Source organism: Atractosteus spatula, chromosome 5 (assembly GCF_055471065.1).
Source record: "Atractosteus spatula isolate fAtrSpa1 chromosome 5, fAtrSpa1.hap1, whole genome shotgun sequence".
NCBI classification, from domain to species: domain Eukaryota; kingdom Metazoa; phylum Chordata; class Actinopteri; order Semionotiformes; family Lepisosteidae; genus Atractosteus; species Atractosteus spatula.
This window is the reverse complement of record NC_142710.1, coordinates 15,294,336-15,317,472: the sequence shown is the minus strand read 5'-3', so window position 1 is coordinate 15,317,472 and position 23,137 is coordinate 15,294,336. Positions and strand designations below refer to the sequence as shown.

The following is a 23,137-nucleotide window of genomic DNA, read 5'->3' as shown; positions in this document are numbered from 1 at the left end:
CTTTAAGGCATACAAGAATGAAATATTGTTTTTCTCATTTATCACAGAGAAATCCATAAATTCAAACCACACTTCTGCCATGCAGAGTTAAATTCAATCACAGTGTACTGTTCTGCAGCCAGCCCGATGTGAAATATGAAATGCTAGAAGTAGCAATGTGCCTCCCATGCCAGTCTGAAGGAGGTCACACAGGGAACTATTCAGGGTGAGGAAATCCTTATTGCATTTGAGTGGGGGGGGGGGGGGGGGTTGTTGCTTTCATTCTCCTTCTGTATGAATGGCCTGGCCTGTTTTAAGTGGAATAAAGGGATTGTGCTGGGTTTCAGGATCTCCTCTTGTGAAGGTCAAGACTCGAGCCCGTCCTGGTATAATGCAGTCTCATCCCACTTAAGGAGCTGCAGGCAAAGACGAAAGTGACCGCTGGACACTTCGCAGTGGCTCTGAGTGATTTCTTCACAGACGAGAGGCTTCCTCCCAGCACCGCTAGCACCGCTGTGTGTCCGTATCTCACTGCCGGAAAGAAGATGTCCTTGGATTGTCAACCCTTCCTTTTTAGGGATTTCTCTTGGACCCACGGCCTGTACCTTGGTTACTACCTTGTCTCCTTCCTGAAAAGTTCTCCAACCTATACCTTCTGTTAGTATCTTAACGGTAAATCCTGATGCTGAATCTGTATGAGTCACTCAAATACACCTTCTTCCTTCTTCAGTGTATGAAACGCTGTTGTCTTTTCTGAAGAGAATGATGCCCCTCAGAGCTTTTAGCATTGAAAGACACAGATATTAGGACACCAGTCTACATGTGCTGGCCTTCATACGTTTAGTGCTGAGTGTTTTCTCTTAACTAAACCTGAACGGCCATGGCTAACGGCACTCGGGTCTGTGACATGCAACGGCCATGGATGTTAAGAAAGAAGACTTCCAGGAAGTGGGATTTCACTCTGCTTTTGTTTTTCACTTAGGAAAATCTATTAGCAATTTTGTAAAACTGTCTGAACTAAGAAACTATTTTTAATATTCAGATACAAAAAATAAAGATATGTGGATTGTTTTGTTGAAACAAGTTAAATTTGAGGTTTTTAAAAACCCTCCCCCCCAGGGGACCGTCACACAGTCTGAACAGCACAGCCCAGGGCTTTATATCTGCCTCACAATAAACCATAGCACTAGAATCATGTCTAATTTCTTTCATTTGTGACTCATTATCCCAGATTCCTGAAGAATGAGCTGTTCGCTGACATTTAGCTGCCATATAGCCATCATTTTTCTTTCAAGTTATTCCCTTTGCTGGGTACTTTGTGCTTTTCCTTGGAAACAATGTACTGTACAGTTCATTTTGAAGGAGTTGTGGTGGTGTCCAATGATTAAAATTATATTCTTTGTACATAGAATGTGCCTTGTTTATTTTCTTCAAAACCATTCTTTTATTATGCCACTATATTAATATGATCTGAGTCTAACTCATAGAACTATTTATAAAAGTAAAGATTTTAGTAGGTATTTTTACTGAAAGGCTACAACCTTTATTAGTATATTCTATAAACTTTGAAGGTGACACTTTGAGTGTCTGGATTTATTCTTTTGTCTTTTATTGAATCAAGATTAAATAGCAAACCAGTAAAAAAAAGATGTATCCTTGTGGCACCATGGTACTGTGACACAGATTAACATTTTGAATGTAAAACATTTATCTCTAATCTGATGTCTTTAGCAGTGAGACCGTGTCCCTGAAAAGCTCAATTTCATACTCATTTCTACAGTGCTATGGTGGACAGAGGCCTCGTCTGTCTCCAAAGACCATTAGACCTTATAGCATTAGTGCCATATCTGTGACTCACACCTTCAGAAGGAGTCTGAAAAAGCTTAAGAATTCTTGGCTTTGTGATGTAGTAGAATTACAATGAAGCCTATAATACATCTCAGAATGTGAACATGAGCACCAAGTTTTCCATCCACACAACATGCATCGTGGAACAGCTTGGCTCAAATTATACATTTGTTTAATAGAAGTCAGGGTTCAAAAAATATTTTTTCAGTTCACATTGAGAATTTGCACAGTGTTTATACATTGCATTTTCTTTTTGTCTCTCTCCTTGTCTTCCACTGAGCTGCTGGCAAATTTATATATAATAAATCTGAAGAACGAATTGGTACAATAATTCATCAAAGCTTAATTTAAAGAACATATTTCTAAGAAAATACTTATTTTAGTAGCATCTTTTTCATTTTGTCAACAGAGTGTTACAGGAAGTAGAAATGCCAAAATATTTTTATTGTAGAAAATTGCAATATTATATGTGGATATATTTTTTCTTTTGATGATAATTGAGGTGGTTGAAGTGGTCAATAAAATGAAACTGCTGTCATTGCAACTAAAACACAGAAATTGCTAGTGTCTCTGTCTTTGTCTGTATAATTTATACCACATTCTGTACTGCATCTGCCTGTAAACAAACGCATTGGTCAGGCCCTTCTTATCAGCGGAGAGCCACCACAGGCCCGAACAGACTACAGATAGCAGACCCAGCCCTAGCGTGCAGAGGGCATCCCCACAGAGATCTGGTGCTGAAGACAGGCCATCGAGGCAGGAGAATGAGTTAACCAATAACAGCACAGACCCCTCTATCGGGTGGGCTATTTGCAAAGATTTCCTCTAGTGCTGCCTTCTAAACTCTGATGAGATCAGTGGGAATGGCTCGCTTGGAGGTATAAGCTTTGTGATAAGTCTTTTATTTCTTGTGACGGGCATTTTCCTCCTGGCTTTGTTCATTCTAAAGCCTGAATAAGCAGGATAAGATCTAAAAAATGTTGAAAGCCTTCATGAATTCAACTCCAAAGCCATTCTTATCTTTTTATAGTATTGATCTGTGTATCTGCAGATTCAGCATTACAGTGCTCATTTTATGTACTTTCTGATGAACATAAACAGAAACAAAAATTGTTAAATGCATTTATTTGTATTTGTGTTTATGTTCTTATGGACAGTGAGAGATTTCATGTGTATATTTCCTGCTTATGTATTCTTCCAGTGATCTGTTGTATTTATTTAACCAGCAGGGGACTCAGTATCAAGACAAGTTCTATTTATTTCTGCAGAGGTCTTGACAGTAGAAAATAAACAGGAGCTCTTACGAAGCACAACAGTTTGTTACTTTACATAAAAAGTGCAATTGAATCCTTGCAAGAGTTAATATCGTTAAGCTTTAGAATTTGCACACACAAAAATATAACAGAAAAAGTTCAAACATATTTCAATTCAAATTGCACTGAATATCTGCAAAGTCTTTATGGCTTGAAATCTTTAATGTATGCTGCAAAGTTAATACAAACCATTGGAGAGATTTAGAATGTCCAGATGAAATTTACATGGACAGCATGCCTGAAATATAATTTTATTCATATTTTGACAAAGAAAGGACATTTCACTGTAGTGTGATAGAAAATTAGAAATAATACTACAGTGGAGTTTCTTTACTACACATACAATAGCAATAAACACCCAGCGTAATCATACAAGCGCTTCCTCTATCCCCTCTCGCAGTAGAGCAATTTTATTCTGGCTTTTGATTCTATTTGTTTTTGCCATTCTTTGATGACAAGGTGTTGTTTTAACACAGCTTTTCCTATGAGGCAGCAGGAAGGTCATTTTCCTTTACCTTTGGGAAACCTGAGTGTATTTTTACTGAGAACTGATCTCACAAGCACTCGAAATGTTGTTGCTCACTTAATCGTTAAACCCAGAAAAAAGTGCAGCAGAAACATCTAACAATTTATTCTATGTTTTTACACTCTTTCTACAGAAAATCACTTAATACTGATGCTACACAGATACCCAGCTTCATGTCCACACATGACTGGGCATTACTAACAATCAGTGCTGGAAATGCAGATAGAGGAAACCATGAATTTACCATTAAGAAGGGTTTTAGTGAAATCTTACACCAGCCATCCCACTCTGCCCTTTCCCCTTCCTTGGGATACAAGGGATCTTGCTCTCACTCGATTTTGTTTCGAGGTGTGATTCCGAGTCTGTCTGCGGAATTTCAATCTGAAGGTGAAGTTCCCTTCTGTCCACGCACACGCACAAATAAACTAGATTACCAAATCAGAAAACAAAAAAAATGCATTTATGAAAGAATGAAATTTGGCTTGGCAGGTTTTGTAGTTAAGTAACATGCAATTATATTTTGAAAGACTATAGTCATGTATTCACAATACAACAAAAGGATTTACAGCACATCTCCTAAACACACTGGATATGCAAGTCAGAAATCAATAAATAACACTAGTGTTGTACATGATAATATAATTGGACAGGAAATGTCCTGACATGCAGGGACAAAAGTACTGGACAGTAAACAGGGACTGTGAGTCTTAAAGTTGTCATGACTGGGCTCCAGGAATTTTTCCAGAGCTTTCTTACTAACAAAAAACTGGTCTTTACATCTAATTGATTTCACTACTGCCAAGGAAGTTTCTATTTGAACTCTGTAAGCTTAAGAACCTCAATGACTGGCTGGGCTTTTGAGATTAATTTTTCAATTATCAACTGCAAAATTATTCATGTCACTAAACTCACTTTTACTGTCTGGAATATGTCAGCACGTAAACATGAAAACTCTTTTCCTTGTCCTTTTTTAAAGGCAGTCTTAAGCGGTGCTGAGTTTGGAAGACCTTTTATTAGTTTCCTCACATCTCAGCCTTTGTTCAAGGATATGTCTGGCAGAGCACCCGGTCCTGTTCTAGTAGGCAACAGCCAATCCATGGAAACAGATTGCACATCTGTGTCCTGTTATACACCAAAATAATTCCCGCTCATTAAGCCCTCTGCCAGATTAAACTGCAGGGCTGAATGGAAAGTTCCATTCCTAGGTAAACCTAATTGTTTGGGGACTGAAAAAGGCATAAAAAATAATCATTTTGTGTGCGATTTCTGTTTCGTCACACCTGCTACAGCAACAAATACGCTGCCGCTGTTCCTATTGAGAAGGTTTGAGTTAGCTGCTATGTTCTAAGGGGCAACAGCATAATTGGGTTTTACTATGTGTTCTGCTTGTCTGCCTATTCCCCAGCTGCAGTCGTTTTCTAGAAAACAGTCCTTGTTAGCAGTGATCTTGAGATGTTGCTTTGCAGCGCCCAAGCTTGTTTCTTGTACGGACAAATTACACCAACTTGAAAAAGACATTCCAGAACAATTCTAAGTGCTTTATGTGCCAAGAACAATATACACTACACGGTCTTTGAGCTAACGACAATAACAAAGCAAAGTATAATGAGCGAAAGGCTGGGAAATGAAAGCAAAATCAAATGAAAATTCTTGCAAGATTTCGATCAGAAAATCTGACAATGTATTTTTACTCTACTGTTCTGATTAATAATAATATGTTATAATAAGTTCAGAGGACAACACAAGGAGCTCAGCAAATTGACTTTCTTATTTCCTATTATTTATTTATATTTTAATAAGCATAATAAAATTGCATTTATAAAATTCACGAGGTACATGATCTTTAATCAGGGGACGTAGTTTACTGAGAATCATTATATGTTAAACAAAAATAAACAGTAAAAGAAGTGTAAGTCAATAGCATCATTTCTGGTCACTCTGGAATATAATGGCACAGCAAATCATGTCAAATCACACCTACAGGAGGGGACTGATCTTGGTAATAGTGAGGTCTTGCATTGAGGCAGTTGAAAAAAGAGAAAGTTGCAGGGAGACATTTACCCTTGATTTTAAGCCAAACATTTTAATAGAGGAAGTATGTCTTGCCAAAGGTGATAAATCATTGCTGAGGCACTCCCCCTTTTCTCTTTAAAAAGTGGGAGTCGCTTGCTCTCGGTGAATTTAACACTCTGCAGCAGGGCTCAGGCCACAGTCGTGCTGGAATCTTGCTGTGCAGAAGCCACCCACCATGGATCTGAAAGCTGTTGCAGTGACCACTCTCCTGATGGTGACTCTCTGCCTGCAGGAGTCAAACGGTGAGTTCGCTGGGTGCTGCTTTAGCTTGATTGAGCACAAAAATTGATTGACTGTTTCTGAACAGACTCGAGGATATCTAGAACATCTTACAGAGAGAGGGAGAGATAATTGGGTTCAGCACAGACATGTTTTGCATCACAAGTTAAATTTATTTGCAATGTGTTAAATATAAAATAACAAATAAGCTGCTTCATACTGTATGCTGTTTTCTTAACAATAGTTGTATGGAATTATTTTTTTATTCGTTGTATTTGTGTACATTCAGACTTAGTCAGATTAGATTAGACTTAGTTATAACGTTGTGAAATAAAAAAAGCTTTTGTGCTGCCTGCTGTAGAATAATCTCTAGTTTTTTTTCTGTAATTAAATCACTATCACTGATGTCTAACTACATCCTGCAGTTCACACTTAATGTCATAGGTTGCATTCCTGTAGTGATAAAATTGAAAGAAAACTGTACAGTGCAGTGTCTATTTTACTAGCATAAATTGTTTTTTTTAGAGGTACAAGACTACATACATTTATATACCATTGAAGGGCAAGGTTAAAACACTTTAAATATGCATGCTTCTAAAGAATTTGCTAGAGTACCACTGCAAAGAATGCATTACTTATTCGTTTACATAAAAGGTGTTGAACAAGAACCAACAAATAGGTGTTAAAATGATGATGAAATACTATTGAGTCTTTACTTTGGTCAACCTTTGTATGGGCTTAATTACCCTGTCATTAGCATAATAAAATCACGGAATAATGTGAGAAACTAATTTGCATCTCTCAGTAAATCTCTCCGTCTGGTGTAATGGAGCCCTTTTTAATCGAAGGGCAATTAACACCATTCTGTTTCTGAAAGGGGAAAATTCCAATTACTGTTTCAAAATGGATGTATAAACATCCAAGGAATGTCATTCAATGGGTCCTGCCTCATTATTTCTAGATACAATTGCCACAATTCCGGTGCCAAGTCTAAATATAACGGAAAACAGTATTTCTCGCTTGAAAGATGCATGCAAGTATTTGATATTCCAGTATGTTAAAGGAATTTAGGTTTCATATCCTAACTGCAGAGATTGACGAGAGAATTAGACTAACTGTGTAATTAGAAAACTGAGTTTTTCCATCTTGAGAGATTAATATCTTTCTTAATACTAGATTGCAATCAAGAGATTAAACAATTTGCTTGTTATTTGAAATGTTATAATATGAATGTGTCTCTTTCTATTGTTAGTAAAAATATAATTGCTCACTATGTAGTTTTTTTTCTCGTGCACTAGAAATGTGTACTTAGTTCTTGTTTTAATGGATCATGATCTAAAATAGAATTTCATATTTATTGCATTATTCATTGTGCAGCTGTAGTCATTATAAGGTAAAACTCTTAGGCTGTAATCACTGTTAAACAAGTTCATAGGAAAATACAGTATACAGTATAATATAATGTAAATGTATATATATATTAAAGTTGTATTTTATTTGAATTTGCATGTATTTTCTTTATCAGACCACCTATTAGTTGCTTGCTATGAATAATAGTTTGTACACAGAGAATACAGGAGTTTCCAATGATTAGGTACTTTAGAAAGATGAGAAATGCAATATTACCTAGATAAAATGATATTCACTGTTTAAATTTTTGCTTGCAGAACTAATAGATTCCATGCATTGTGAATTTGAAAGATCCTTTGGTTTTGGATGACATATATAATTGATAAATAGCTAAAATGTTGATAACTGGCTTTTACAGCTCCCTTAATAAGGAGCGGGAAATCGGAAATCTGCGGTGAGACACTGCTAAATCAGTTGACGGTCACATTGCTCTCCTTTTAGCTTACAAAAAACGTGAAACAAAGCAGCCATGATGTTATTCTAGTTTTGGGAAACAGATGTATTCTTGTATTAAAAAAACCATAACGCATATAATTTTACACAAGTATCATTTTCAGACAGGTGGTCTTGTATGTGAGATATTCACATGCATTTGTCACCCGAACGCGCAAGCGACACGCCAGTTCTCACGATCTCGTCCCGTTTGCCTTCGCAGCTAAACCCTTCAGTCTGGGAGAGAGGTGCTGGTGCCGAGGTACAGAGAGCTTCGTACCCAAGAGCAGCGTCAAGCAGCTGAAGTTCCTGAACACTCCCAACTGCCCCTTCCAAGTCGTGTGAGTTTACAGAGTGAAGCAAACCGGCCGCTAACCCTTGGCGACTTATCGAAATGTTGTCTCCTGGAAAGGACTGCGCGTTTTTTTTCCCCCGACACATGGCTATTTTGCGTTGCCCGTGACTTTTCAAGCCTGAGAACGGCTCAGGTGTGTGCCGACGTGGTTAAGTACATCACTGAGGATTTGTAGAGAGAGAGAGAGATGTGTCTGCCAGGGCTTGGTACTTAGTCAGGTGCCCCCCACAGCACATTCTCGTTCATTCAGGCTGCACTGCATTAAAGAAAAGCTCACTTTGGAAAGGCAACATACTGTAAGAGTCACAGAGAGCCTAACTGCAAGCGTGGCAAAAGGTCACTCCTTAAAAAAGCATGGCAAGAGTAAACTTCCTCACTGCTGACACAGGAGTCACAGTAAATGCAGAAAAGACAACCAAGCAGCAGGACCCTGAGCAGGGTCTCCTGATATCTTTAACCCTGTCGATGAGAGAAACTTGTAACTCTATCTCTGTGTTTGCTGTTGGTCTTAACTTGCTGTGAAGCAATTACTACCCGCTGTCCTTACTCAGGACCTCTGCTACCTTCCAGCTTAATCAGAAAGATGTGCTGCCAAAGACACACACCAATTACAACAGCTAGCAGCAAAAAAAAAACTGAAATCTTTTCTGAGGTGATTTCCTTTTAATTTTTCGCTGTTAGCTGTTGGTACGAGGAGTTGATGCTGGTGTGAGGAATTCTGACAAGCGGAGCTCTGTGTTCCACTCAGAAGAGCATGTTTATTTAATGGGTTTGTAAAGGTGCTCGCACTCCCAGCTGCTAAGTGAAACGTGACCTTTTGGCACGGGGTTGTGAAACCCATATTCTGAATGCAACTCCTGTGCTCAAACCTCCCAAATTACAAAGGCGTTAAGAGGTGGCTGATTGCTTAACATCCCCAGGCAAAAATATATGATAACTCTTGTTCAACAGTGCGCTTCTGTCAGGGTAGCATTAAAGTGGACTTTTAGCTCATCAAATGGAAAACAATCAGGCACTTGGGGACAGTTCAGGGCGGTGGCTAATTTTGGCACCAGGGTCCTCTATAAATTCTTTCATCTACACCATTGCTTTTATGCTTCCCATAATTATTTTAATAATCATTTTGCGATTAAAAAAGAACTCCAGGAAACAGATGTTAACAGTGGAACTGGCAGTGTTAATCCCAGCACTTTTCTTTTCTGCATACAATATTTCAGGTTGCTGCACAATCAAGTTTCTCCCTGGGAAAAAAAGGAATGTTTTTTTAATGGTCAAAACCCATCGCAATACCGAATACCTAAAGAATCTGGCATCCTTTTAGTAAAGCTCTGCAATGAATTTACTGCTAAACTGGTTCCAGATATAAGATTTTCAAAATATACAATTGCAGCAATATGTGTTAGGATTAGATAAGAGATATAAAGTGAAAAAAAAATCTCCTTGCAGGATGTTGCACAGTTCTGACCTTGCCCATAGTTCTAAACATTTAGACCCTGTTCTTCAATATAACAGCAGTGATTTAAACAGACTCACAGGGAACCTCACCACTGACAATATGTGTGTGGATTGAATTATGCGTCTGCAGACCTAAAAACAGCTCTACTCTTGGTTGTGTTTTCAAGGATAACAGCTTTGCAACCAAATTTGAAAAGGAAATCAATAAAACCTGCCTCATCAAATCTCATGCCTCTCTCATTGCAAAAACTGCAAACCCAAGATGAGATGTATGGTCACTGACACCCATGAGACAGTGAATACCTGAAGGAGTGCCATACCGCCTTCTTTACTGAAGGCAAGAAAGGCATTTGCTGGTGTTTCATGCAGTTTTTGTTGATGTCTGAATGAGCAACTTGCTGTACTCTTGCGGCATCCATTAATGCTTCTCTTCAATAGAACCACAGAACTTTAGTTTCTACCCCGAAAGAACCAGCACATTCAGCTCAATACAAGAACAGAGAAAAGAAAAAAAAACCCTCTCTAACCAGAGACCTGCTTCGAAATTTGTGTACTGGGTTTTGACACGGTTTGGGGAACTTTATAAATGATCATTTATCATACATGGAATTGAAGCATGAATCTGTTTTAAAATTGTTCGCAGGTGTATAGCAGCTACAGGTGACTTCATTTTACATTCTATGGATCCTGAAGCATTTGATAGAGATCTCTCAGCTCCAGTGAAATTATTGCCATGCCGGGCTGGAATGTGACAGTTAATCTGAATCAACATGTTTACCCCAGTTCATCACAGACGGCAGAATGAGGCAGAAAGGAGGGAATTGAGACAGTCTTTCATCCATCTAAGAATTAATCCAATAAAGGGGATTTAGGATGCCTGGATTTTAGTATGCAGTCCCTGACTTTGGTTTTAACTCGGAGTGGAAAAAGTAGAACGTAAATGCTGAGTGGGCGCACTCTTAGAATTTTAATTGAATGCTTTTTTCTCATCTGTCTTTTCTTTTTTTGACAGTGTCACGCTGAAAAACAACAAAGAAGTGTGCATTAGCCCTCAGACTAAGTGGCTGCAGCAGTACTTAAAGAATGCTCTTAACAAGTAAGGAGAAACACTTCTTGGCAAGTAAGAAAACACATAGGTAAATGTGAGAAACATGAAATGAAATACTTGCCTGTTTTCACGTGCACATAAAGATCTTGTTTATTTGATACTTCAAAGTAAATATTTTTAAAGCTTTACTTAAGGGTGAGACAAAACAACAATTGGTTTAGTACTTGAAATAGTCTCCAAATGTATTCATGGTCCAGATGAGGTATAACTAAAGAGTTTAGCATAAAAACCCATGTGTCCATTCAATATTTTTTCATAGAAATATAAAAACTAAAGACTTGCCTGACTTTCATAGATGTGAAAGCATGACCTTATATGACTTTCAATAAAGTATGTGTAAAGAGAACGTCTGTCAAAAACACATACTTGGAAGAAAACTACTCAGATAGCACCCGAGGTCCAGAATTGAATCTACAGTAGGCAGCAATACTAACCACTGTGCTACCATGCTGCCCATGATATATGTTATCACCTCTTTAAAAAATATGTCTTAGCTTATTTCTTTTAAAAAAATAAGATCCCAAAATATTCCAGCTGGTCAAAATCATAAAAAATATTTTATCATGATTGCATTTTGTCACATAAAAACAGGCAGTTGAAATTTGTCGCTGGTATTTCTGGTTTCTTGTTTCTCACGAAAGGACTTGTGTGTGCTGTTATTGTCTGTGGCCTCTTGTCTCTAAAGTACTTTTCTGAGGTGAATTTTCAAACGTTTGGTTTTCCATTTTTTTCATGGAAATAGCCTGCCATTTATCACACCATACCTGTTAAATGTGCCATGTTATAAATGTTAGCTGTGTGTGCTTTTGAGCAATGTGTTCTTTTACAACATCACTGGTGAGGGACCTTGTAGATATTTGAGTTCCCTGTGTTTAGTGCCCCTATTATCAGACAATTTTGCAATTCTTCTCAGTAGGATGTCTTCTCTCTGTGCTACGTTTGCTCCTCATCACTGTCAAATCTGCATAGTGCTGTTTTGTTAAATTTGTGACATATAACCAGATGTGCCATTTTGCAGCTGTTTGCTATTCCTTATCTTGAAGACACTATTAATTAGCATCAGCTTAATTACTGTATATATTTGCAGTGCTCAGTTCAGTTGCTGTTAAATGTTTTTTATTGTTTTTATTTTTTGTGGACAATACAATTAGTAAGGGCAATGAATTAGAAGATATTGGATTTCTTTTGTAAAAGGGACTATCTATCCCAGAGATGTTAAATATACAAAAGATCATTATACAAAGAGAAGAAATTGTGACTTTTACTTTTAGGAAAGATTATTCTGATCATGTCTCATTACCCTCTTAATACTCCAGACCCAAATGGTCCAAGTACAGTACAGTAGGTGCAAAAGTGTAACAGCAGTGTTTTCGAATGAGCTTTGTAGTTAAAAAATTCTCATTGATAGCACAAATGCAGATATTTATCTGGAGGACAAACTGCAAGAAGTGTTTCAGATCCAAGGTGTTTGCACACTGGAAACATTTAACTGTCAAAAGAGTGACCCTGTCATCCAGATTCACTCTTGTCTGTCTGACAACACTACACCATAAAAGGTAAAAGAAAAATAAAACATATACTGTATATGAAATACATATATATAATGTTACAGTATATAAAAGTCTTAGACATGAAGCAGTAGTTACAATGCAGTATGTGTATGATAGAATTAGCAGTTCACTCAAGGCCATTAGTATTATTTGCCATTGTCACAGATTTGCCTTAATTAATCCCTTTTACTCTGGAAAAGAAGGAATCAAACTTTTTGTTGAGCCTCTTTAAAGTACATCTAGTGTTGTTGTTGTCATGAATCAATCAATTTACCAATCAGGACTAATGAACTCATTGTTGGGTGGTCTTCACCATTAGTCATCTGCTCCCCTGTGAAGGTAAAAAATAGAGAAGAAAGGTAAAAAAAAAAAATAGAGAATCTCTCTGGACTAACTGCTATCTGAAAGCAAAATAGGTACAGTTTCGGTAGAAGATCTCAATTTCTGCAAGAAGGGGAAACCACTGAGTGAAATGGGTAGAACAAGGTAAAATGTCTAAGGCTTTTGCACAGCAGTGGATATACTGTATCATTACAGCCTGCTGCCATCAAAAGGCTTCTGCACAAAATAACCTTTCTGCTCTCTGCTGTTGTTTTCTGTGTTTCAGAATTAAAAAGGAGGGAAGATCAGGCAATTAAGGGCCTGCGCAGGTTAACAGCCGCTGTCCTGCCCTGCCATGCAGATATGTAATGTGTGCTCTGCTCTGGGCTGCTTCCTGTAACAACACTCAACAACCAGACATGCTTCCCCAGCACTGAACCTGCCAGCGGTTCACTGCCACCCCTAGTGACACTTTTCTTACAAGTGCAATTAGAAATATATGTGTATATGTATAAATATCTATTTTTTTAACCAAGAGGTTTTTGGAGATGTGGCCCTTTCATTCCTCCAAACTCTGTCACAAGGAGCTGTAGTTGAGTTTCTGGGCACAGTGCACTCTGTCACCTGCGACAAGCCAGCTGAGCTGAAAGGAATCACCTTCAACGTTTCTGAGACCACCCCCTATTCCGAAAGAGATCAAAATGACCGTTGAGCTTTGCACAAACACAGCGCAAGAGAAAACTTCAGCACCATGGCAGCGAAAGACCCTAAGTCATAAGTATATTATTGGGGATTTTAAAATGTTTTTACAGGAGCCTCCTGATTTCAGAACGAGCCCTTTCGAAATTGACCTGAGGCTGGCCGAAAGACTCTGGTCTCAAACAAGCTATAGACAAAGCTGGCCACGATTTAACTGCCTACTGAGCGAGACAAACTCCCCCCTCTAACCCAAGATCCCTCGCTGACACGACAAGCTGATTTAGTATTCTTATTGAATGCCATAAAACATTAATAATGAGGGAAAGAAGCTGCTAAATAGGAAACAGCAGTGTGTTGTGTGTTGGATGCAGTTAGTGCCTATGCTGTCACACAGTGGGAAGAGGCTGTGCTGTGTCATACGCCACTCAGTGCCAGTGCTGGAGACTGGATAATAGGAAACAAACACAGAGAAAATCCTGCTTATGCAGAAGATGCTGCAAGAGATATTTCTGCGGCACGAAAATATGAACTAATGCTTTGGCCTTTGTTTGTGCTGGGACCAAAATTTTGAACAGAATTCTGATCTTATTTCATCTAGAGAGGTTGTTTTTGTTTTTTTTTGTTAAATGAAACGAATGTTTAAAAGGAGAGAATTGCAGAAAGGGCCACACATTTTTTGCTCGCCAATTAGGATGGCGGAATGAGTGAAGGAGGGCAATGAGGAGTTAAAAAGAAGCAGTGTGAGGTGGCCAGTGGCCAAAACTGACAAGTGTGCCGCTTGCCAAGGTCTGTCTCACAGCTGCAGACAACTAGAAAAGAAACGCCAAGGACCTGAGGGACCATTCTCAAGATGGACTAAAATGTCCTTAGAACAGTCAGTATGACATTGTGTCCCGGTACATCACTCCTTGTGACTTTATATCAATCCTTTGTATGTAAAAAGCTGCCTTCTTGTTACAAAGCCATTGTAGTGTTTCCTCTCAGATCCAGGACCAGTGTTGTCTAGTTGAACTTGGCAGTTGTTTTCTCCAGTTCAATGCACTTTAGAGAAATATATACTTTACCTTCAGTTCATTTTGTCCTGTAAATGAACTCTTAAACTTAAACAAACAGCACCATGATCTGACTACAAATTATATTTTATATTTCTTTCTTATTTGCCATTTGCACCAGCAAGTATTTCAAAACAATAACATTTTTTTTCTGTCCTACTTAGTTAACATTTTGACACACCTCTTTTTTAAGATTGTTTTTAAAAACTAAGGAACAGTAGATTATTTTTGTATTTGTCACATTTTTATACGTAGTTATTCTTATGACAGTACAATATGAAGGTAATTCCCAGAATGTACTAGACTGCAGTGTTTTCTATTGTTTTTGTTGCGCAGTTTAAAATTGTTTGTCTTTTTATTGAGGAATCTGGAAAATGTCCAGTTTCAAAGTGTTTTAAATGATATCAAGCATGATGTGAAATACACTCACAAAAATTAACATGATTGTAAAACATCATATGTGAAACAGTTGAGATGTTTAGTCTTTCAGATGTCAGCCGTAGTCATATAGTGAACAAAATGTGCACAAAGATTGCTTTTGATCAAAAGTTTGATTGGTCAGATTTTCAAAATTTCTAGCCATGTATCGAGATGCAATTTAACCTACTGTAGGTTGTTAAGTACAGTCAGAAAAAAAAAATCACAGAATTTGACCGATCACCCCCAGACAGGTGCTGGATAGTGCTACACTTAGAAAACCATACCTACTGTACCTAATAAGGGAATCATAAATATATCTTATTCCATATTTCCTGGACATTTATAATTCATTCAGCTGCCAGGTCTCTTTGTATCAATAGATCAGCATTTCATGAGTTTCTTTCCTTGGCCGCGGAACAAGCGACCTGCAGGATGATCTTGAGGTCAGGAAGTGAGACTTGGGATATGAAGCCCAGGGCTCAGACGGCTGTGATAGGTCACTGCTTTCGCACCCGGTCTCCATTAATGTTCGGTGTTAGTTTCCACTGAGTGAGTGGCAGGGTTCCTGCTCCGCTTAATCAATCAATGCCCTGATTATGTGCGCAGCAGCCTGCGGGCAAACAGATCAAGGAGAAACACACAAGGATCTCACAGCAGAATTTAGTGGGGATTTGACGGCTGTACGGGAAAGAGACTCTGTGTGGCTTCACACAGAGCCGTAGACAAAAATTCAATCCTACCAAAACTGATTTTCCTAAAAGGATTAAAAAGGTGCTATTTCTGTTTTGATCTGAGAACGTCCGCTGATTTAAGGTGCTGATAACTGTGGTATCTTTGTATCCCCCAGATGAACAGGTCTAATGATAACTGAAAAATATCTGGAAAGAAGAAATAGAATTGGGTAAATTCAGTTATTGCTGGTAATCTGGTAATTACAAAAGCATTTAGTACCATGTCCACCCAGTATTTGGTTGTATCGATGTAGCTGCTAACTCAAACAGAGACAGAGCAGATGACCTTGCAGGGTCACTAAAACTGTAAGTTAAAAACACAATCAAAAGCTTTTAATTCTGTGTCTTGGAAGCATTACATGAAACAACAGAAAGTAAAACTCTTGAGTCTGTCATTATGTAGCTTTATTGCCATGATAATTCACACTCATGTTTCCTACAGCCTGGCCAAACACACTGTGGACAAAATACATTTTGGGAGGTAAAAGTCGAATTCTGAGACAGGGCCCTCTTTAAACTTAAGTACAAAATGAGTATTATTGCGGGAATTAAATAATTACTGTACTGATATTTTAAAATGTAAAACTGTGATTGTTTCACTGTATACCAATTGTTCAATGCCAATGCTTTTTGCTTGTCTTTCTCCCACACAATGTGAAGAAAAATATACTCTTTAAAGGCAGCTTACTTTATAAATATATGTCTATGTCATTCTACTTAGCTTTTTAATTAGTTTCACTGTTTGTATGCAGTCAAGCATTAATACATTTGTTATCTCAATTCACTTGATATTTTTTAAATAAAACCTTTTTTAAAAAAAAACATTGCTTTCACTGTCATCTATCTATGCAATAAATAGAAACATCAAGAGCTGTGTATTTAAATTATGTAGCTTTTAAAAAGAATTAACTTGATTTCAAACAATGGTGCTTTGTATACAGTGTAAGGGCTGCACCTACAGGTTGAGGCTACTAACGTGTCTGTTTTTCTATATCTCTTTTCTAAAGAAAAGGCACACACTGATATTGCAACACACTGAACGCCTACATGATCTAAAGTAAAACATTTGCAGAAGACTCTATTTTCCTGCAGATGAAGACGCCCCTATATTCCTGCAGACAAGCTTCTACCCCTCGCTAAGCTTTCCTTGAGAAAATGCTGTTTGAGTTTTGAAAGACACTAAGACACAGAAAGGAAGTCGCATCATGCTGGTCACTAAGGTAAACATGGCCACTGTTATGTGAAAGTGCTCAAAGACCTGATCTTTTCGGTCTTTGTGGGATGAAGAGCTGGTTATTCATCCAAAGTTACGGTGCTACACAGACTGAAACTCGCCAATATTTCAGCACCAAGTCGGAAACTATTCTGTAGTTCAGCTTTCTGCATTGGGAAACTGAAACACCTTCTGTATCATATTCTTGGTAGTGCAGTCAATGCAGTACTAAAAGGCCTTCATGTTTTATGAGCTTGTAGCTAGCTAAAAAAGAGCAAATACTACTTAACTCACTTTTTGTCACCAAGGAGCCAAACAGTATAAATGTCAATATATTGCAAAATTAAAAGTAAAACACCTTTCTGTTTTCATCATGTATTTTCCAAGTCTTGTCACTAGTCATTTGTTTTTATTCCAAGACATGCAGTAATTGAAACATATAAGAAGCTTGGCCTATCAGAAATCGAGGCACCTACTGGGCTTGAAACTTAACATTTTGACACTTTGTGTGTTGATATATTCAATACAACAGGTTCATTAGACATTCATTGCACAGGGGGCTTCATATACATGCATACAGCTGTCACTATGAATAACCGGGAAATTCACAGCTCCAACAAATAGACTATTAATATTACACCTCTGGGAAGCAGAAACTGATTTTGACAAGTAGAATGATATTCTAAAATGATAGGCGATGTGTTTTCAATTATAGACACACATTTAGAATTCAAATATATTGTTTGGGTGGGGCGGGGGATTGCGGATGGAGGGCTTGAATTTCAGCTGAGCAAAATAAGAAGTATAGGATCACTTTGCGCTTAAAAATCAAGATTATCAATCCACTTGTATGTAAGTGCCCGGCGTCACATTCAGGAACTTCCATGGTGAAATAAGTAAATTTGGTCAAATGCATTAAGAGTTTCAGTCTGTCTAACTAATATTGGACAATCTCTTGCTTATATGGTTTAATTTCAAATGGCTGGGATAATCCTCTATGATTCAAACACTTATACCTCTCAGATAAACAGAGCTGCTCCTTTGATGTAATGGGAAGCACGCTTGCTGCAAACCACAGGCTTGTCGGTGTAATCCGACTTTCATGTTGGAAGAAATTACTGTGTGCAAGTCCGTGGCTGGAAGTGATATAAACCTCTTAGCTTAATATGTGCCAGTATTTTTTTATATCCTCACTGTGATCGGCCCAAAGAGAACAAAGGAAATGCTGCTTCTGTCATAAGGATTTATGCTTTTCGAGATGAGTGAAACAGCCAATTACCATCCTGCGCCTTGATAAAAAGTGCTTTAGAGTGGTTGTGGAAGTGATAGCAGTAATAATAACAGATAACGTTAACTCATTCCAAAGTACTTGACATACTGTACACTGTAAACGGTACTTTGTTAGTCTGGCCTTGCAGGTTCTTAAATCAAACAGTTTGCTTACTGTATGTTTTCAGACCCACTTCAGTTTTTGAATAGTAGAACAAGTTTAAAAATTAGAATACCAGATACTTAAGCGGGATACTGGGTTTCAGATCTCCTCTCTCTTAGGTCTGTCATTTGAAGCACTTGGCTAAATTTAACAAAGGAGCCCATGCCCTCTGAGAACACTAACTACCGCTGCTACCGTACTAGTTTCTGACAGTGTCACTCCCACCAGTGTCTGCACATCACTGATAAACAATAACACCTGTATAGAAAGCTAAGATTCCAAACTGAACTCTGGCACAATCCTACCCACTGTGTTTCTTAGAAATGGCATACATGAAACCAATTATTTGTGAGCGCAAGAACTGAGTGCTGAAAACAATGAAAAAACAGTCAGTTGGTTCAACGAGTTTAATTGATTGAGGGTTCAGTTAGTATGAAAACCAGAAGAAACAGGTTACACCCCAGAAACCAGGACTGGGGAACACTGTCTCTTTTCCCAGTACTAACCAAGCCCAACTTTGCTTAGCTTCGGTGACGTGATGCAACGCAGTGGTAATTCGACCCGAAATGTGACATATCAGCACACAAAATGACATTTTTCCACCAAAGTGCAATAAAAATAACGACTCTTAATGTCTGTGTCTCCTGAACTGGGAGGTCTGAATGTGTTTTGCCATAGATTGTCTTTTTTAAACCTGCCCCCGTCCCACACCCGATTTGCTGTTCCCTGCTGTTTCCTGTGATGGACGTTGCTCACTATTGGCTGAGCTCTAGCTCTCCTGCTGGTCTGCAGCCCAGTGGCGCTGGCCTACTCTGTGCACAGCTCCTGTATGCTCACACACACTTGCTGACTGACAGCACCTTCTGTGGCTCTGTATTAAACATCAACACTGGCTGCCAAACACTGATACGTGAAGTGAAAGACTAAACAAATGGCAGGATCGGAAAACAAACAGTCTGACTGAGAAGTAATTAATTTATGGGTTGTTATTTTTGCATGAAGGAGCGTCACCATGTGTATTTGTGCAATCATTTAAAAAATGAAAATATTCTGAACAGTAACATGAGATGTCAACAAAATGTAATGGTTTCATTATGATCATGGGAACAGTTCAAGGAATAAAATTCTTTCAGGGTTCACTTGTACGTAACATCTAAAGGATGTTTATTAAACAGAGTGTAATTGTAGTAACCCATTAGCAAACAAATACTGCTCACAAGCGAAATACAGAGGCTGCTTAAAACAAAATGAACATGTTGAATGTTGACCTCAACATTGAGATGTTGCATTAGGACATATTTTCAGTCTGAAATGAAATGAACGGTGACTTGTGGTGAACAGATTTGTCATCGTACTATGAATAATCTCTCCTCACTGGCAGTTGGATTGCAGAACATACTTCTGTGGTTAATAGGTCTTTGGTACGATCCAGAAATTATCTGGAGGAGGAGGAGGCCTGGGAATGGGAATTCCTACTGACTAATAAGGTGAGAAGTAGTCTGATTATCCAAATCAACTACACAAAGTCTGGCTACAGTACACACCTGCTCAGCTGTGAAATACTGTGACAGGACAGTTTATCTTCTTTCAGAAACTGTGACTGGAAGTAAAAATATGTTCCTCTTCCAAGCTTGATGTCTGTGCACTATGGATTGCTCTAATTAATCGATTTGTGAATGGAAAGGACATTGTGAGTATAACAAAGATTAAAAAGTAATGTCATTTGCAACCACAGTATATTACTCGTATTTGTATTTTTTAAATGTCCATATTTAAAATATTCTAAATATCCAACATAATAATCAGGTTGTGGAACTATCCCATATATTCTATTTAATTTTAATTCTGAGATCTTCCATTGTGTGATGAGAATGTCATTGGATAAACTCAAGATCAAGAATGGAGGGTCATTATACTTAGGTTTAGTGCTGTGAATTAATAATAATAATAATAATAATTAATATTTGCTTACACTTATATAGTGCTTTTCTGGACACTCCACTCAAAGCGCTTTACAGGTAATGGGGACTCCTCTCCACCACCACCAATGTGCAGCCCCACCTGGATGATGCGACGGCAGCCATAGTGCGCCAGAACGCTCATCACACATCAGCTCTCAGTGGCGAGGAGAGCAGAGTAATGGAGCCAGTTCATAGATGGGGATTATTAGGAGGCCATGATTGGTAAGGGTCAATGGGAAATTTGGCCAGGACACCGGGGTTACACCCCTACGTGAATTCACCCAATTAGTGAATTGCCATATGATAGGACAGCAGTGGTTATGTATTTAAAGGATGAAGAGTCTTAACAGGATAAAACTTTGCCTTTCTTATACAGTACCTCATTAATTAAACAATGTAAATTGGAGCTTTTCACAAAAAAGTAAGTATTCATTATTATTGTACATCAGAAGTAGCATTATCTGCATTATCAACATTTTCCCTTAACATTTATGATTGATGATGTCCATGACAAATCAAATACAGCAAAGTGGTAAAGGGTGTGTTACTTCATAACTTTACAAGTGCATGGCGTACAGAGATAAGAGTATTAAACACAAGTCAAAATCAGCACACAGTGGGTGTGGGGTTGTGAAGGAGACAGCCCATACAGGGGAGAACAGATCATATTGGTTCACTCAGGGTCGTGATTGGCTCATCTCCACACTGCCCCTGTCTGTCTGGACACACACACAGACAGACACGCAAGCACACACATCACTCTTCCACCTTCAGAGAGAGCGTCTTTGAAATCTGTTGATGAGCACGCAACTAAAACGCTGATCTCAGGACCAGGGCAGCAATAAAGAGTGAAAATGAACACATGAGCAAATACTAGCAGCTAACAGAAATAAAAGAATGTGCCGAAGAACTCTAAGAACAACAGGGTACATTTAATGCCATTACGAGTTATTTAGCTCGACCAATGCTTTTAGATTTGTCATGTAAGAAACAGCACCTTCAACAAATCCAGAAGAAATAAAAAAGTGCCATGGGTAAATTAAGAGACTCATCTTAAATTAATTCACTTTTTGTGAGCTGGTGTGAAGCTTGTAATATTTTTTATGGAGACTCGCAAAGAACTCTTTTTTGTAGGTTCAGAATTGAGGAAAAACACTGATAGACTTGTCTTCCTCACAGCAGGTTGACGGGCTCATTCCCTCAAATTTTGCTTAAGGAAAGGGTTTCCCGACATGAAGTCAGGTCTATCAACACGCTACTAACATGTAGATTCAGAGGGATAAACAGTCATTTGATTTATCAAAAAGTTTCACCTGGAGGTATGTTAAGTTTTTGTGAGAAGTGATTAGAAAGCTCAACACCCACCTGAGATTCTGTTTTGAAACAGCCTTCCATCCTGTTCAAATTTCACAAAAAACAAACTATCCCTATGAGAACACGGTGATCTGTTTTCCAGACTCTGTTCAAACATGTGAATTTTGGAAAATGCTCAGAGCTATTAGATATCAAACAAAGTTTGGCCAATAAATCCTTTAAAATGCTCAGCTAGGAAGAATAAGCTTCAATTAAGAGGGCATCTCGCTGTGCCATCTCTGGCAAAGACACACTGTACCGTTTTCAGCAACTGAGTGCTCAAGCTGTGAATGGTCTTGCTTCAAGGTGCAATGACAATGGTGCAAAATGAATCTGATCTGGCAAACATTCCGTTTAATCAGAAGGAAAATGTTTAGAAACAGGAACAATTAAGCAACAATATCAGATGGCCATTAGAGTTCTAAGACTACATACTGTATCATCTCACACTGTCCAGTACTCCTGCTCTTATAGTCCTACTGTCCTGAGTCTTTCAGAGCAAGAGTATTAAAAGAAAACCTAGGAAACAGTTAAAGTTAATTGAAGGAAAATCCCTATTGCCACTTTGTTAGAGCTGCGTAGCGTGAGAAAAAAACGTTTGATCAATGTTCTTGGATTGGAGTGACTGGATTGTGCAACTGAACGGGTGCTGGCCAGTTACTGTAAAATGGGAAATTCTTGGAAGAAGCATACATCTTTCATTGACATTAAACAATCTGCTTTTACAGCAAACTGGATACAACTTGGCAAATATCATGTGAAAACGCATTAGAATAAGAACTTGGTTTCTTTTGTTTCTTTTCAATGTTGGTTTTAAGTTTCATTTTAAGTCACAGATAGAACGAAATGGACTCTAGTTTATCCAAAATATTGAATAACTGAATTAACTCTCAGTTAATTGTAATAGTAACTGCTCACAAATTCCAAGTCCTCAACTTGTGCAGGTTTCCAGTTAGAATGTGTATTTTTGTATGCTGACAGTTATTGACAACCTTCATTATCAGAGCTAAGGAATATGTACTAAGTGGCAGGCAGCAAATACGACCACCCAGCTGATTGAAAAACAGCCAAAGGTCTTTATCAAAAGACACAGACACAGAAAAAGCAAGGAAATCATTTCTTCATTTAGAACGACAATAAAGTCTTCGTCATCCCAGAGCCCCCAGATTAGAAGTCAAATAAGCAGGAGAATATCACACACGACCAGAGAGTGCCCTATTGATCATCTGTCCCTGGACACCTCCAGTCCATTTGGAGTTTGGAGAGGGATAATCCGTTCCCTGAGGGGAAGCCAGGCCAGGGTCAGGGCACGGATAGGCAACAATAACACTGACAAATGAGAGGTGGCCACTCGGCCCATCTAGAATAGTTGGAACACAAGGAGGCTTATCTGGGATTTTAACCCAGAGCTGCTCACACGTACTGTAGAAGCATTAAACAAAGCCCTACAGCCCTGGCAGTATCAGCTTCACAAATGGCTAAATGTTCAGATCTGCAGACACAGATGAGGCTTGAAGCTGTCACACAAGGCCACTTTAATGATGAAAACTTGTGGAATACAAAAGTGAGGATCGTTTAGAAAGAAGAGACACTCACACTGTAATACACCATCTGGCCACCAGGGGGGTTTCAGGTGTGAAGAGGCTTGATCCCTGCAGACAAATGGTATTCATTGCTAGGCCTGGAG

At 38.4% G+C, this 23,137-nt stretch overlaps 1 protein-coding gene across 2 annotated transcripts; it reads left to right on the top strand.

Moving 5' to 3' along the window:
• The first annotated feature begins 5,840 nt into the window (after positions 1-5,840).
• cxcl12a (C-X-C motif chemokine ligand 12a) lies at positions 5,841-16,313 on the top strand. Of its 2 annotated transcripts, none has more exons than XM_088916319.1 (4): positions 5,841-5,981; positions 8,024-8,141; positions 10,623-10,730; positions 12,876-16,313. In XM_088916319.1, exons 1-3 carry the CDS (start codon positions 5,915-5,917, stop codon positions 10,708-10,710), a joined length of 273 nt encoding a protein of 90 aa, XP_088772445.1. In that variant the 5' UTR covers positions 5,841-5,914; the 3' UTR covers positions 10,711-10,730; positions 12,876-16,313. The 2 variants fall into 2 exon arrangements, with proteins under 2 accessions (XP_088772445.1, XP_088772444.1); XM_088916318.1 differs by having other exon boundaries at positions 5,844-5,981; positions 10,623-10,706.
• Positions 16,314-23,137: the final 6,824 nt, after the last annotated feature.